General features: G+C 47.2%; 1 protein-coding gene across 1 annotated transcript in view; it reads right to left on the bottom strand.

Moving 5' to 3' along the window:
* The window catches only part of TNXB (tenascin XB), a gene marked incomplete at its 5' end in the record, with an annotated part of 245,615 nt that extends 239,517 nt beyond the window's left edge, over positions 1-6,098 (bottom strand). The window contains one exon of the mRNA XM_081319139.1: positions 5,903-6,098. Within this exon, the coding sequence (XP_081175265.1) occupies positions 5,903-6,098 (196 nt within the window). The remainder of the gene's footprint in view (positions 1-5,902) is intronic.
* Positions 6,099-17,477: the final 11,379 nt, after the last annotated feature.

The raw sequence follows: 17,477 nt of genomic DNA, 5'->3' as shown, positions 1-17,477 counted from the left end.
ATTGGGGGACTGCTAAAACATATAGGGAACGGTTGCTGGAATTGGGTATGTCTAGTTTAACAAAGAGAAGGGCGAGGGGTGACATGATAGCAGTGTTCCAATATCTCAGGGGCTGCCACAAAGAAGAGGGAGCCAAGCTATTCTCCAAAGCACCTGAAAGCAGGACAAGAAGCAACGGATGGAAACTAGTCAAGGAGAGAAGCAACCTAGAACTAAGGAGAAACTTCCTGACAGTTAGAACAATGAACCAGTGGAACAACCTGCCTCCAGAGGTGGTGAATGCTCCAACACTGGAAGTTTTTAAGAAGAGACTGGACAGCCATTTGTCCGAAATGATATAGGGTTTCCTACCTGAGCAGGGGGTTGGACTAGATGACCTCCAAGGTCCCTTCCAACTACTACTACTACTACTACTACTACTACTACTTATTATTATTATTATTATTATTATTATTATTATTATTATTATTATTATTATTATTATTATTAATTATTGCAGGATTCCAGTATCTCAGGGGTTGCCACAAAGAAGAGGGAGTCAAGCTATTTTCCAAAGCCCCTGAGGGAATGGACAAGAAGCAGCGGATAGAAACTAATCAAGGAGAGAAGCAACCTAGAACTAAGAACTAACATTTGCCGAGCATCTGAATTTTGATCATGGGGAATGCTGCTACAGTCGTAAGTGTGAAAAAAGGTCATAAGTCACTTTCTTCAGTGCTGTTGTAACTTTGAACAGTCATTAAGTGAATTGTTGTAAGTCGAGGACTACCTGCATTTGAGAGGTTATCACGGTGAAGAGAGGGAAAACCTATTCTCCAAAGCGCCTGAGAGCAAGACTAATAGACAGAAACTAATCAAAGAGAGAAGCAGCCTAGAACTAAGGAGAAATTTCCTGACAGTTAGAACAATTAATCAGTGGAACAACCTGCCTCCAGAAGTTGTGGGTGCTCCAACACTGGAGGTTTTTAAGAAGAGACTGCACAGTCATTTATCTGGAATGGTATGGGTATGGTATGGGTATGGTATGGTATGAGCAGGGGGTTGGACTAGATGATCCCCAAGGTCCCTTCCAACTCTATTATTCTGTTAAGGCTCATGCTGATATTAGATCAGTAATAATCTCTCAACCTGATCTACGTTCCAAGGTTGTTGTTTAGAAAGTGAAATATTAAGATAGATATCCACACCCATTGCCCAGAGGAAAGCTGGGGCATGCAATGGAATTGACAGCAAATAATAGCGTATAATTCATAAGATCAGTAAGACTGCAGTTTTTCTCTTTAATATAGCCTCCAGGACAAGAGAGTGCAAGAGGATGGATGAACATTGGAGAAAGTTAAAAATGGAAAAAGAATTCGTCTTTAGTTCTTTTAATTTACTTTCAGTTTACGTTTCATGCTGAATCTCAGCCCTTACTTGGGGGTGGGAGATACAATTTTTGTCAGGCTGGGTGCCATAAGTGGCCTGGAGTGATGCCCACCCCCAGTGCAGGAAGCATGCTTGTATATCATTGCCCAAAAGTGCCAGAATCAACTTGACAACTCCAACAACGCTAGTGACTTGTAAGTAACATCGCATTTAAACTGGGAAAGGAGAAAAAAGGATGGAGCAGAAAGGAAAGGAATTCAATATTTGTATTTACTTAATATTTTTATCCCTTTTTATAGATTATATAAAGGGATAAAAGTATTAAGTAAATACAAATATTGAATTCCTTCCGTTTGTGCTCGATGTATTTCAGTTTTAAAATTCTTGTTGACTTCATGTCTTTTATATATACGTTTCATTAGCTTTTAAAATTAATCCTTGGATTCCACCCACCTTATGCTGGCCTATGTCCATAAAAAAAGATTTGATTGAGCGTGTGGCCTCTTCATGTAATGACAGGCTTAGTGGCCTTGGGCCCCAGTAAACATTTCCATCTGGAACCAGCCTTAGCACTGTCTCCAGAAAGCAGCAAAGGCTGAAGAATCTCAGCCTATGTGCCCTTCTCGTTGGGGATCCTTTCATCCACACCAGCTCTTGACTGCTTCTCCTGTAACCACTAGACACCGCTCCCTATGCCAGGGGGTCTTCAAACTTGGCCCTTTTATGACTTGTGGACTTCAACTCCCAGAATTCCTCAGCCGGCGTGCCTGAATGAGGAATTCTGGGAGTTGAAGTCCACAAGTCATAAAAGGGCCCAGTTTGAAGACCCCTGCCCTATGCGATCAAAGAACCAAGGCTCCCAAACATTGTCCTGTGTTTGACCTAGCAATCGGAGAGGAAAGGAAGAAGACCTGTGTCTGTCTATCTGTCTGTCTGTCTGTCAGATTAGTTTGGCTGTAGGCCTTTCTCTTGGAGTGAAGGGGCAAAAAGGAGAGATCACATTTCCGGCCTCCATCCCTTGAGATCTCGGCCTCCTCCATCCATCTCCATCCCCGGTCCATTCCAGGCGCCACATCTGGTTTGCATCGTGGGCTGCACAGCTGCAGAAATTCACGGCTCACATCTGCTTCCAATCCTGACACAACATGACTTCACTCCATCTGAAGCCCGAAGTCTACTTGAGGGTGCTGAATCATCACCAATGGCCGTCCCACCTGAATCCCTGCTGCTTTGAGGACATATGAGTCGGGACACGGGGAGGGGCCCGAGGCCTTCATTGCTGTTGGCAGCTCTGCCAACATCTGCCTTTTTGACTTGTACCTTGTGAAGGACAACATTTCATGGAAGGACACGCTTGGCTGGCCAGTGACTCTCCCATGTTGTTTATATTTTTGAGAAGGCATTTCCTGACCTAACGCATCGAAAGGGAACCCTGCTGAGTTTCTAACCAAAAAAGGGAATTAAGCCCCCACCTCCCGTGCCAAGACCCTGATCTGTATCAGATTGAACTCCTGCCTTTCTGCTGACCAAAGAAACAAGGCTGTGACACTGCACATAAAATGCAATTAAAACATTAACCTCAGAGCAGTGTTACTCAAACATGGCAGCTTTACGATGTGTGGACCTCAATTCCCAGAATCCCCCAGCCAGCAATGATGACTGAGGAATTCTGGGTGTTGAAGTCCACACATCTTAAAAGTTGAACAACACTGCCTCAGAGGAACAGAAAGCAAAAAATAGTAGAATGTTTTGATTGCCAGCTCAAAAACTACAAGAACAAGAGCATCCACATGATAGGAGCAAACAAGTCAATTAAAAAAACAAGTCTCTTAATTAATTAAGGTAATATTTGTAGATCAGGGTTGAAATGTGGGGTCCTTAGGGCTCTCTGGGTTTGCTTTCTTGCAGATGTTTCATTAACCAAATAAGCACAATATCTTCAGCACTTTGGAGCAAACCCCACCCTCCTTCACACTGAAGATGTCACCTAGCTGAGTAATGAAATGTCTGCAAGAAAACAACCAAGCTCAGAGAGCACCAAGGACCCCATAATTAACAACCATCTTTTCGGGCAAAGCATCCTAATAGAAGTTTTATTTAAATTTATTTAAATTTAAATTGGAGCCTTGGTGGAGCAGTGGGCTAATGCCTCCTTAAGTAACACCAGCTGCCTGCAATTAGTGCAGGTTCGCATCCCACCAGGCTCAAGGTTGACTCAGCCTTCCATCCTTCCGAGGTAGGTAAAATGAGGACCCAGATTGTTGGAGGCAATTAAGCTGACTTTGTAATAATGCCGCTTGGGGTGTGTGTGAAAGCCCTAATAAGCAGGCATATACATAGAATGAAGGCTACTGCTAAGCTTGTAAGCCGCCCTGAGTCTTCGGAGAAGGGCGGGATATAAATGGAATTAAAAATAAAAATAAATAAATAAATTATTATTGATATTCCACTGCTACTTGTTCCAAACGTCTGCCGATTTAGAATTGTTTCTCAAGCTTCCCCCCCACACACACACACACCTTAATTTCATTTGCTTTCCTTCAGAATGGAAACAAATTTGAATTAACAACCATTCAATCTAAACAGCACCAGGGGGTAATCAGGTATCTTTTTTGAGATCTAGACATAGCAATTTTGGCCTGGCTGAAAGGAAAATGGACACTTCTGGCCAATTTTGAGCATTGAGTATTATATCTGGATCTCTTCGTGAATCAGTAACGGATGTGTTATTCTCAGTTGTCAAACACTTGTAACTTCCCATTAGAAAGGAAGAAAGGGAATGATAATAATAAAAAAGATTTTGCTCCAACATTTAACTAAGAGTGATGAAAATCAGCCAACGCTGGGATGGGAAGTGGAAAAACTAGGAATGGAATTTTATGAGTAATGGATCCTGAGAGATATTTCATTTCTGTTCTGAAAGCAAATCCCTTGGTTCTTAATGAGGTCCAAGACAACTTCTTTGCTAATTCTGAGGGGGACATCTTTTGAGGGAAGAGCTAGGGCCGAGGTCTTTATTTATTTTTCAGAAGATGTGGCAAGTCTGAAATAGGTTACAGATTACCACAAGGCTCCGTCTTAGGCCCAGTACTCTTCAATATCTTCATAAATGACTTAGTTGAGAGAATCGAAGGGGAACTCATCAAATCTGCAGATGACACTAAACTGGCAGGAATAGCCAACACACCAGGATCCAAAAAGATCTTGAAAAACTCAAACAATGGGCCCTGTCCAACAAAATGAATTTTAATATGGAGAAAAGCCAATTTTTACCTTTAGGCAGGAAAAATCAAGGCTACAAGTACAGATTAGGCGAGACAGCAACTGTGAGACGGACCTTGGAGTCCTAGTGAACGATCACTTGACTATGAGCCAGCAGGGTGCAGCAGTAGTCAAAATAGCTAATACAATACAATGGCTATGGCCATTTTCCCTATTCGTTTTCGGTCAACACATTGAAGGGGGGAGAGGGGATTGCCAGGTGCTTCGCTAATCGAAATACTCTTTTGTCCCATGGGAACCAAGGTCATTGGCAAATCCCAGAAAACTTTGAAGCTGCTTGCGGGTGTGTCGGGGTTGCCATTCCAATACTGCTTTAACTTTGGCAAGGGCCATCTCTACCCCCTCATTCGGAATCCGATACCCTAGCTAGATGATCTAAGCGAGTCTGGTGAAATTCACACTGTGTTTCATTGCAGTGTATTGAAACCTGTGTCGGAATCTACTTTGAGACCTGTCCCACAAAAGCCACCAGGTCCAATGGTGGGGGAGTGGGAGACACATTATGAAATAAAACGTATTCTTGATTCTAGGTTGGACAAGGGGAAGTCACAATACCTTGTCCAGTGGAAAGCTGGACTTTCAAAAGCTACATGGGTGAAATGTACAAATGTGAAAGCGAATAGATTGATAAAGAGGTTTTACGATAAATACCCTCACAAGACTCAAGGGAATGCTTAACTTGCTTTTTCCCTGCAGGAGACTTTTTCATTGGCTCATTTTCAAAGTTGACACCTGCGTTGTATAAACAGAGGCATAGAATCAAGATCACACGAAGATTTGTACCACTTTATAAAACCCCAGTGAGACCACACCTGGAATACTGGAACCAATTGTGGTCATCATACTACAAAAAAAGATGTTGGGACTTTGGAAAAAGTTCAGAGAAGAGCAACTAAGATGATCAAAGGCCTGGAGACTAAAACATATGAAGAACAGCTGCAGGACTTGGGTTTGGCTAGTCTAAAGAAAAGAAGAAACAGGGGTGACACGATAGCAGTATTTCAGTATTTGAGGGGCTGCCACAAAGATGAGGGGGTCACGTTAGTCACCAAAGCACCAAAGGGTAGGACAATATATTTTCCGCCCCACCCAAGATGGCGGACGTGCTCGGCTGAGCTCTGCAAGCACCAGTTGTTAGGCGTCCCTTGGGAGCCCCTCATGAGCCTTTGGGCTTTTTGAGTATGGGGATTGAGGGGTTGGGGAATTAGGCAGCGAGACAACTAGGAGGTCGACGAAGCTGGCAATGACTTACTCCATCTGCTGAGCTGCCCGTCTGCTGGCCCTGCTGTTTTTCGGCTGCTTCCTGTTGTCCGCCGGCTGTTTCTCTTTGCTGCCGCCTTTTTCGGACTATTTACGGCTGCTTGGGGCCGCCCGCTGGCCCTGCTGCTTGTCGCCTGCTTCTTGCTGTCTCCCGGCGGTCTTTTCCAGCGGCTGCTTTTCCGGACCATTTGCGGCTGCTTGGGCCGACGCCGGCTGTCTTCTTCCTTGTCAGCTGTTTCTCCTCGGTTTGTCTGCGGCTGCTCGGGGCTGACGCCGGCGTTTTTTTCCTGCTCCTCGGGCCGTTTTGGGCCGCCTAGGCGTTCCCGGACTGGCCCCGGTTGTCGGGGTGGACGCCGGTGAATCTGCTCGGGCGGCGGCGATTTCGGGCGATGACGAAGGCGGTAATGGCGGCAATGATGGTGATGGCGGCAATGGCGGCAATGGCGTGGGCGGTGTCCCCGGCGCTGGTTGCGGTGGTGTCTGGGCCGCGCCTGGCGCCAACGGCGGCCTGCGCTCGGCAGCAGCGGCGGCAATACGGGTTCGGCGGCGACGGCGAAGATGGTATGTTCTGGCCGTTTTTAGCGGCCCAACAGCTGATGAGACATTTCTGGGGCCTGCTTTTGGACTGCTTACGGCTACACCAGCGTTTCTTGGACTGTGTGCCTGTTTGCCGGCGGCTGGCTTCGAGCTTTTTCGGCTTTTGGCCTTCTCGCCAGCGGTGGGATTTCCACGTTGCCCTATTTCGCCTTGGGCTGCTTTTTAGCGGCACTGTCGCCCTCGGGCCGTTTCGACAGTGGAAAGGGCGACTGTTAGTCATCTTGGCGGCGACGGCGTCTTCAGTCCATTCAGTGGCGGAGAAGATGACCGCGGATCATCATAATGGTATTAGGATGACGTGGTTCCCCCACCGCCTTTGGACTGCTTTTGCAGCGATGTTCGCAATTTGGACCATCTTCACTACCCTGGCCTGCTTGCCCTTTTTGTCTCGGACATATGGACATATATACTTATCATCTTGTCTGCCTACCTTCCCCCTCTCCCCTTGGATTTTGGGACATAACTGGGTATCGGCCACGGTGGGAGAGTGGCTTGACTTTTTCCATCTGCGACCCCATGGAGATGAGAGCTCTACGGGGTTGCCTACCCAGAGGATATCTGGCCCACCTCCAGGAACAGAGTTGCAACCCGTCGTGAGAGGGCGGGGGATGGCCTGTCTCTGGGGGCACCCAACTGAGTGGCAGTGAAGTTGGGTGGGGACCAAGATATCTGTCTTTATGCTTCGATCCTCCCACTAATGGGACGCCTTTCCTGGACTTACTAGACTTATGCGGAAATATACTAGCACGGATTTGTGTGCCCTCAGGGGAGCCCCCCTCTCCTGGGTGCGACCCGCCTCTTTAGACACCTTTAACCTCGATGACGGGCCCGAGTTTTGGGACCCTGAGAGATGGCCGGGCAGGGGCCGTCAATATAAAGTTAACAGAAGGCCTCTGATCATTTTTTTATCTAGATTTTTTATAGGGTTAGGGAGGGGGGTGGGTGATAAGGGTTGTCTGGCCTTGGGGGGTGGCCAATCAACCATGGTTCAGGCCGGACTTGGGTCTGACCGCGCGGCGGGAGAACGGGGTGTCGCTGTCTCCGGAGCTCACGAGCGGGTCGTGGGATTACCAATTCCCACGACGGGGAATGGCAGCAGGCGGATAGACAGGGGGCCGTATCGCTACCGGGAGGGCCATCTCCGCTACTTGCAAGCGGTGAGGCGCTCCGACCCTCTGCTTCTTCCCCGAGGTTCCGGGAGCGAGGATGTGCAGCCTCCTGAGCTCCGGCTGGTGTATCTGAATGCCAGGTCCGTGGTTAATAAAGCTCCCCTCGTTAGGGATTTAGTTGAGGGTGAGCATGCGGACCTGGCCTGCATCACGGAGACCTGGTTGGGCCCAGAGGGTGGGGTCCCTTTGGTTGACATTTGCCCACCAGGCTTCCGGGTGCTGCACCGGCCAAGAGCTCAAGGTAGGGGTGGGGGAGTGGCGGTTATTATTAGGGAGACCTTATGTCCGCGGGAGACCACCGTTTCTCAGATAGTCGGGTGTGAGTCTCTCTTTGTGAGATTTGGTTCTGGGGCGCAGTTGGGTTTGCTGCTGACGTACATTTCGCCTAGTCGTACAGCGGCAGCCCTGCCCGAGCTGCTTGATATCCTCTCAGGGTTGGTGGTTGAGTTTCCCAAACTTATAGTTTTGGGAGACTTCAATCTACCATCCCTGGGAGGCTCATCTGAGCTAGCTCGGGAGTTCATGGCTTCCATGACGGCCATGGACCTGACGCAAGTAATTTCTGAACCAACTCATGAGGGAGGCCACACTCTTGACCTGATTTTTTTATCTAGACGGTGGTTGGATGATCTTGGTGGGGGCTCTCCATTTATTATGCCCCTGTCATGGACCGATCATCATCTCCTGCGGATGGTCTTCCGTTTTGCCACCCCCCGCCGTGGGGATACGGAACCAATTAGATGGTACCGCCCCAGACGCTTAATGGATCCTGATAGATTCCAAGCGGCGCTGGGGTCCCCACCTGCCTCCATTGCTCACAGCTCGGCGGATGCCTTAGTGGAAACCTGGGAAAGGGCAGCCACTGAGGCACTTGACCGGGTTGTACCCTTGCGGCCCCTGACCCGGCGCAGATCCCAGCGAGCTCCATGGTTCTCCGCGGAGCTCCGGGAGATGAAGCGTCGGAAACGGGGCCTAGAGAGCTGTTGGAGGTCGAGCCGATCCGAACCCGACCGGTTGCGGTTAAGAACCTATATTAGGTCTTATCTCGCAGCGATGAGGGTGGCGAGGTGTAATTACTTCTCTACCCTCATTGCGTCCGCAGATAATCGCCCGGCCGCCCTGTTTAGGGTGACTCGCTCACTTCTTAATCAGGAGGTGAGGGAGGATCCCTTGCAGGGTCGTGCCGAGGAATTTAGTCTATATCTGTCGGATAAAATCGCTCGGATTCGGACCGGTTTGGACTCCAGCTGGGCAGAGTCAGGCGATCAGGACACGGACGGTCTTGTCAACGTTATCTGGGAAGAGTTTGATTCTGTGACCCCTGATGAAGTGGACAGGATTATGGGGAGGCTGAGCTCCTCCACATGTTTGTTGGACCCGTGCCCTTCCTGGCTGGTTTATGCAGCTAGGGAGAGGACACGAGGCTGGCTCCAGGCGGTTATATCTGCTTCTTTGAGTGAGGGTTATTTCCCCACCGTCTTGAAGGAGGCGGTGGTGAGACCTCTCCTCAAGAAGCCTGCCTTGGACCCAGCTGTGTTGAACAACTTTCGTCCAGTCTCCAACCTTCGCTTTCTTGCGAAGGTTGTTGAGAGTGTGGTGGCGCATCAGCTCCCTCTGGTCCTGGATGAAGCGGATTATCTGGACCCCTACCAATCGGGTTTCAGGCCCGGGTACAGCACGGAGACGGCATTGGTCGCTCTGGTGAATGATCTCTGGAGGGCTCGGGACAGGGGATATTCCTCTGTCCTAGTCCTATTAGACCTCTCGGCGGCTTTCGATACCATCGACCATGGTATCTTGCTGCGGCGTCTCAGGGGATTGGGAGTGGGAGGCACGGTTCTTAGGTGGTTCTCCTCCTATCTCCTGGGACGTTCGCAGTCGGTGTTGGCAGGGGGGCAGAGATCGGCCCCGAGGTCTCTCGTTTGTGGAGTTCCTCAGGGGTCGGTTCTCTCGCCTCTCCTGTTCAACATCTACATGAAACCGCTGGGTGAGATCATTCGTGGTTTTGGAGTTGGGTATCATCAATATGCCGATGATACCCAACTTTTCTTTTCGACCCCAAACCACCCCAGTGATGCCCTTGCTGTGATGTCCCGTTGCCTGGAGGCGGTTCGGGTCTGGATGGGGAGGAACAGACTTCAGCTCAACCCTGACAAGACTGAGTGGCTGTGCATTCCGGCATCCCGGGACATTCAAGATGTTCCATCTCTTTCTATGGGGGGTGAGCTCTTACCCCCCGTGGATAGGGCTCGCAACTTGGGAGTCCTCCTAGATTCACGGCTTACCCTAGAAGATCATGTAGTGGCCGTGACTAGGGGGGTTTTTGCCCAGGTTCGCCTGGTGCGCCAGTTGCGGCCCTATCTGGACCGGGATGCCCTGTGCACGGTCACTCATGCGCTCGTGACCTCTCGCCTTGACTACTGTAATGCTCTCTACATGGGGCTTCCCTTGAAGACCACTCGGAGGCTCCAACTGGTACAGAATGCGGCCGCGAGAGTTGTCTTGGGAGTTTCCCGGTACTCCCATGTTACACCTTTGCTCCGCGAGCTGCATTGGTTACCAGTTGTCTTCCGGGTGAGGTTCAAGGTCTTAGTTATGATCTTTAAGTCCCTACATGGCATGGGTCCGGGGTACCTCGGGGACCACCTGCTGCCGGCTTCAACTCCCCTCCGCCCTGTGCGTTCCCACAGAGAGGGCCTCCTCAGGGTGCCTCCGGTCAGGGAATGTCGACTGGCGGCCCCCAGGGGGAGAGCCTTCTCTGTGGGTGCCCCGGCTTTGTGGAACCAACTGCCGGTGGAGCTCCGGACGGCATCGGACCTCCGAACTTTCCGTCGTGGTCTGAAGACCCATTTGTTTGAATTGGCCGGTCTGGCCTGATGGGGGAGCTGTGTTTTAAATTGTCATTTTAGATTGCATTATTGTTTTTTTAATTGGGCACTGATTTAATCTTTGTTTTAACTTTTGTATAGTATTGTATTTTATTTATATGCCCTGTGAACCGCCCTGAGTCCCTAGGGAGAAGGGCGGTATATAAATTAAATAAAACATAAAACAAACATAAACAAGAAACAATGGTTTGAAAAAGAGAACAAAGAGAGAAGCAACCTGGAATTAAAGGAGAAACTTCCTAACAGTGAGGACAATCAACCAGTGGAACAGCTTGCCTCCAGAAATCGTGGGCGTTCCATCACTGAATATTTTTAAGAAGAGAGACTAGACTAGACAATCACCTGTCTGAGATAGAATAGGTCAGGGGTAGGCAACCTTGGCTCAGGAATTCTGGGAGTTGAAGTCCATGAGTCATAAAAGAGCCAAGGTTGCCTACCCCTGGTACGTTCTCCTGCTTGAGCAGGGGGCTAGACTAGAAGACCTCCAAGGTCCCTTCCAGCTTCTATTCTATTCTATTCTATTCTATTCTATTCTATTCTATTCTATTCTATTCTATTCTATTCTATTCTATTCTATTCTATTTCTATTTCTATTCTATTTCTATTCTATTCTATGCCACGAATTTTGCTCTCCTGACCCAGCAGAAATGCACGGAAAACAATCCATGTAACATATCTACGATTTTGCTAATACAGCATGCAGGTAGTCCTTGACTTATGACCACAATTGAGCCCATAATTTCGGTTGCTGAGCAAGACACTCAACTGAATTTTGTTCCATTTTGCAACCTTTCTGGCCACAGAATCACTGCACTTGTTAATAACAAGAGTTCTTAAGGGAATCTGGCTCCCCCATTGACTTTGCTTGTCAGAAGGTCGCAAAAGGGGATCACATGACCCCCGGGACACTGCAGCCGTCATGAATATGAGTCAGTCGCCAAGCATCTGAATTTTTGATCACGTGACCATGAGGATACTGCAATGGTCATGTAAAAAGTGCTCACTCTTTTTCCAGTGACGTAACTTCAGACGGTTACTAAATGAACTGCCGTAAATTGAGGGGCTACCAGTAGGCTATTTAAATAAATCAGCTTCCCTTAGCAGAGGAAAGAGACAGGCTTAATGTGTCAGTAGCTGCTTCCCCTCTTATTTTGGCACTGTCCCACGGCAGTCTTGGAATGTATAGAATCTGTAATTGTCCATTGTTTTGGAGGGAAGTCAGGTGACCACAGCAGTTGGAAAGAGGTAGAAAAGAGGGATGTAACGAATTTCTTGCCTGTATACCAGAATGATTGATTCAAGATGAAGTGGAGAGCTCTTCAGGGGAGAAAGGGACTTCCTTTTTTCCTTTCTTTTTTTTTTAGCCTGAGGTTTGACCACAATTTACTCATCAAATTACGGTTTTCGTCCAGTGGTATTTTTGTGGCTCAGGGTTAGTCCTGTGTGTGTGTGTGTGTGTGTGTGTGTATATGTATATGTATATGTATATGTATATGTATATGTATATGTATATGTATATGTATATGTATATGTATATGTATATGTATATGTATATATGTATGAAAGGGATGCGGTGGCTCAGTGGGTTAGGATGCTGAGCTTGTCGATCGGAAGGTTGGCAGTTTGGCGGGTCGAATCCCGAGTACTGCGTAACAGAGTGAGCGCCTGTTACTCGTCCCAGCTTCTGCCAACCTAGCAGTTCGAAAGCATGTAAAAATGCAAGTAGAAAAATAGGGACCACTGCGGTGGGAAGGTAACAGCGTTCCGTGCGCCTTTGGTGTCTAGTCATGCCGGCCACATGACCACGGAGATGTCCTCGGACAAGCGCTGGCTCTTCGGCTTTGAAACGGAGATGAGCACCGGCCCCTAGAGTCGGAAACGACTAGCACGCATGTGCGGGGGAAACTTTACCTTTTATATATGTATATGTATGTATGTATGTATGTATGTGTATATATACTGCTCAAAAAAATAAAGGGAACAGAAAATAAGACATCCTACTATTAAATACAGTACATTGTGTTGTTTATATTATATTATATATTTATATTTATTAAATTTTTATACCGCCCTTCTCCCGAAGGACTCAGGGCGGTGTACAGGGCAATAAATATTAAAAAACAAAATACAAAAGTTAAAAAACAATTAAATAATTTATGCCCAATATATACAATAGTTAAAACCATATTAAAAACCCAACCCCAAACCCCATCAGACCAGGCCGGAATGCTCAAATAAATAGGTTTTTAGATCCCGCCGGAAGGAGCAAAGGTCGGGGGCCATCCAGAGCTCAACCGGCAAGCGGTTCCATAGGCCTGGCGCGCCCACAGAGAACGCCCTCCCCCTGGGGGCCACCAGTCGACATTCTCTGATCGGAGACATCCTGAGGAGGCCCTCTCTGTGGGAGCGCACTGGACGGAGGGAAGTTGACGCCGGCAGCAGGTGCTGCCATAGGTAATCCAGACCCATGCCATGTAGGGCATGGCAAGTGTTCCCTTTATTTTTTTGAGCAGTATATGTATACATATATGTACATATGTATGTATATGTATGTGTGTGTGTGTGTGTGCATGTGTGTATCCTCTGATGGTTGAATCAGGTACTATAAACCTCTTCCAATTTCACAAGCAAAAATAATGGTATTCTACTCTGCCATACAAAAGTTGTGTAGACTTCAACTCCCAGAATTCCCAGACCTCAGTTGCCAGAATTCCCCAATTAGCAAGACATGATGGAATTCTGTGTACGTGAGCCATGGATGGTGCTCCACCACTGGAGGTTTTTAAGAAGCAACTGGACAGCCATTTGTCTGAAACGGCATAGGGTCTCCTGCCTAAGCAGGGGGTTGGACTAGGAGACCTTTAAGGTCCCTTCGAACTCTATTATTCTGTAATTCTGAACCAGATTAAAATCTGTTTCCCACCTGAGTTTTTCCAAGCATCAGCCGAAATCTAAGGCTGGGAGTCGCTTGCTGTCATCTAGTGGCCATAATCCATATTGCATCCAAGTTGGTTTTAAAATACTTTCCTTCAAAGGCTCTTGAAGCAACTAACCATATCGCAAAGGAGTATAAAATAGTATAAAGTAGCTTTCTCAAAATCTATATCGGGAATTATGCTGTTTAAGTTATTTTTCTCATAAAATACCCTGACAGAGTACAAATTCAATACATTTAATAAATCAACATCATCACATGTATTTCCATATATTTTCCAAGCCTTAATATTTCTCCACCTTCAAAGGCCATGGATATGTATTGAATAATGGTAATAAACCTTAAGATACTTTTGAAAGTCAATTGCTTTTTGTTTGTAGAATCCTTCTAGGGCAGGGGTCTCAAACTGCCGGCCCATGGGCCAGATGCCTCATGTTGAAACCACACCCACTCACCCCAATGGGGGAAAAGTCACAATATGTCCCAACACGTCGCATGATGTGGCAAGTTTGACACCCCTGTTCTAGGGCTCCAGGTTTGTCTCAGAGCCCATGTGCTGATTCAGCTGGCTTATACTGTGGTTTTTATATTTTTCATATGTATGTTTGTGGTAGTGTTCTTTTGTATGTTTATGGGTTTGGGTTATTATTGTTAGCGGGCCAGTGTCATGAATTTGAGGACATCCATATAAATCAGGTGAGCGCCAAAGAATTGAGGCCTTTGAACTACGGTGCTGGAGAAGACTCCTGCGAGTCCCTTGGACTGCAAGGCGTTCAAACCGGTCAGTCCTAGAGGAGAGCAACCCTGACTGCTCTTTAGAAGGCCAGATCCTGAAGTCGAAACTCAAATACTTTGGCCACCTAATGAGAAGGAAGGACTCACTGGAGAAGAGCCTAATGCTGGGAAAGATGGAGGGCAAGAGAAGAAGGGGACGACAGAGAATGAGGTGGCTGGATGGAGTCACTGAAGCAGTAGGCGTGAGCTTAAATGGACTCCAGAAGATAGTAGAGGAGAGGAAGGTCTGGAGGAATGTTGTCAATGGGGTCGCGATGGGTCGGACACGATTTTGCAACTAACAACAACATATAAATCAAGTAGGTAGGTAAGTATGTAGGGGGCATATGGGTGGGCAAGGGGGGCACACAGAGAGAGGTCTGAAATTCACACATCTGAAGCATTACCCTGTTGGAGAAGAACTCTGAGTAAAGACAAGACAGCTGGAAAAAATGGGAAGGTTTGATCAAAGGGCAAACTTCCTAAAGTCTTGCACACTGAACTCAACCAGTTTCTAGGTGCACACATGCAGCTAAGTCTGGTCCTTGAGCCAGATGGAGTCCTCCATATTCATTCATTCATTGGCATCCTTCAGTCTCAAGAGACTATGGTATCGTGCTCTGGAAAGAGGTCCTAAAGCAGCATCTGGTGTGGCTAAAAAGGCCAATTTGAGAGTGGCAGTCCCTTCCACACTGAGGGCAGATACAATCTGTCCCCTGTCCAGCCCCCAGATTTCGCTGGTTCTGGGACTGCCTCTTTGCCTCAGCCTGCCGCACAAGTGTCTCTTCGAATTGGAGAAGGCCATGCTGCATCTTTACCCTCCAAGCTGAGCGATGTTAATGTCCATTCCCAAGGCCTTTAGATCCCTCTTGCAGATATCCTTATATCGCAGCTCTGGCCTCCCTCTGGGGCGCTTTCCCTGCACTAGTTCTCCATACAGGAGGTCTTTCGGAATCCGACCATCAGCCATTCTCAGCCATTCTCACGACATGCCCAAGGCTTCACAAACAATCCCAGCCTAAACTCCAGAAACTTGAAAGGGAAACAGAGCAGCATAGGAAAGGTTTCCCCTGTCCAATCATGGCCGACTCTAGGAGACAGCGCTCATCTCCGTTTCTGAGGGAGAAAGCGTCGTCCAGGACTTCTGTGGTCATGTAGCCAGCATGGCTGTATGTCAAGGTGCACAGAATGCTGTTACCTTCCTACCAAAGTGGTACCTACTTCGCTTTTGCATATTTTCGAACTGCTAGGTGGGCAGGAGGTGGGGCAAATAACAGGAGCTCACCCTGACATGTGGCGCTTGGGTCTCAAACCTCTGCTGCCTGATTTCCAGCTCACCAGCTCAGCGTCTTTAACCTCTGAGCCGTCACACAGATGCTTAAAACCCCAGCACCCTGGACAGCTCTTTGTCACCTATGGAATTAGTTATATGAACAAGGAAACAAACACAGGCTTGTGGGTTTTTTTTTGCCCATTGGAAATGTTGATATGTGCAGTAGTGCAATTCCAGTTTGCTAATGCTGGGTTTAGTGTGTGGTTTTTTTTAAAGTAACTTGAAGGAACGCATAATCTTAGTCTCCATCCACAACAGAAGCTACCGTCAACGGAATAAAGTTCCTCACCTGTACTTTACAGTTGTGTGTGCGAAGTCACCTGTGACCTTAGGGTTTAACCTGTAACCAAAATACCATAAAAATGTGGGCCTACTTGCAAGCAACACATAGTTTACTGTGTTTTGGTGAAAAAATTGAGGGTCAGTGTATTCACACATGGGCTTACACAGGTGTGTATATAGTACTTCTACATTCTGAAAACTCTAGTAAGCTTAGCAACATTTAAGATGTGTGGGCTTCAACCTACAGCTGGGGGTGGGGAAGGCTCAGCTGCCAATTCTTTAAAACAATATCTTACAGGAACTGTCTTCAGTTAAAAGTAGGCTCCGTTGTCCTAATCTGATCAATTCATTGGCCCCTACAGCCTACACTAGAAAATTCAAAATTACTTCTGCAGGCTCTCAATGTTGGGTCATCGTGAAAGAATGCAACCAACCTCCATCAGAATAAAAGCAAGGAATAAACAGACAGCAAACTCAGCAACAACAGGTGGGCCTGAATCTTGGGTCCCAAACTTTTCAAGCCAAGAATCCTAACTCACTTTTTAGTGGCTCGGGAGATCTGGATATTCCCCCAAAACAGGCCAAAAGAAGTCGACAAGACCAGGACAGAAATTAAATGTTTTAATTTAGATGTCATTAAATACATATAAGATTATTTTGCCCTTTCTATTACACCGACAAATAAAAATTACAATTCCATATCTGGAGGAGCCCCTCCGAAGACTTGAGAGAAGTGGGATTGGCCCAAGGATTGTAGACCACACTGCCCAGTGTCATAGTAACACCAAAAAAAAAGGGTATGGAGGTGTCTCTGTATCCATTATCTGTTCCAAAAGCTTTCCCTCCGGTCTGAAGAAACATCCCATAAATCAGTGTTTCACAATCTTGGCAACTTGAAGGCACATGGACTTCAACTCCCAGAATTCCACAGTCAAAGTCCACGTAGCTTGAAGTTGCCAAGCTTGAGAAACATTGCTCTAATCCAGGGGTAGGCAACCTCGGCTCTTTTATGACTCATGGACTTCAACTCCCAGAATTCCTGAGTCAGCTGACTCAGGAATTCTGGGAGTTGAAGTCCATGAGTCATAAAAGAGCCGAGGTTGCCTACCCCTGCTCTAATGCCATAATGGAATGACAAAAATGTAGAAATGAAAGAAAAGAAATTGGTCATAGAATCACGGGAGTGACAAGACTGGAGGAGACTGGAAAAATACCAGGAAGAAAGTGCAACAAAAATAACCAACAGATAGAGGTTTGTCAGATCACTTAAGTGGAACCTCAATTCCAGCTGCAAGAAATGCTCAGGAAGATGACATTCCCCATCATTAGAAGAAAAATTAACTTAAATTAGTTAAGAATGAGTTTCCAAGATTTTTTTCATCCTTCCTCTTAAAGCTTGTGTTCACATAGCTCAGGGGTCTTCAGACTTGGCCCTTTTATATCTTGTAGACTTCAACTCCCAGAATTCCTCAGCCAGGCACGCTGGCTGAGGAATTCTGGGAGTTGAAGTCCACGAGTCATCAAAGGGCCAAGTTGGAAGACCCCTGGTATAGGGTTTCCTGTTTGAGCAGGAGGTTGGACTACAAGAC

This window comes from Vipera berus (assembly GCF_964194415.1).
Source record: "Vipera berus genome assembly, chromosome: 2".
Taxonomy (NCBI): domain Eukaryota; kingdom Metazoa; phylum Chordata; class Lepidosauria; order Squamata; family Viperidae; genus Vipera; species Vipera berus.
Note: the sequence above shows the minus strand (reverse complement) of the source record. Positions and strands in the feature narration are given on the sequence as shown.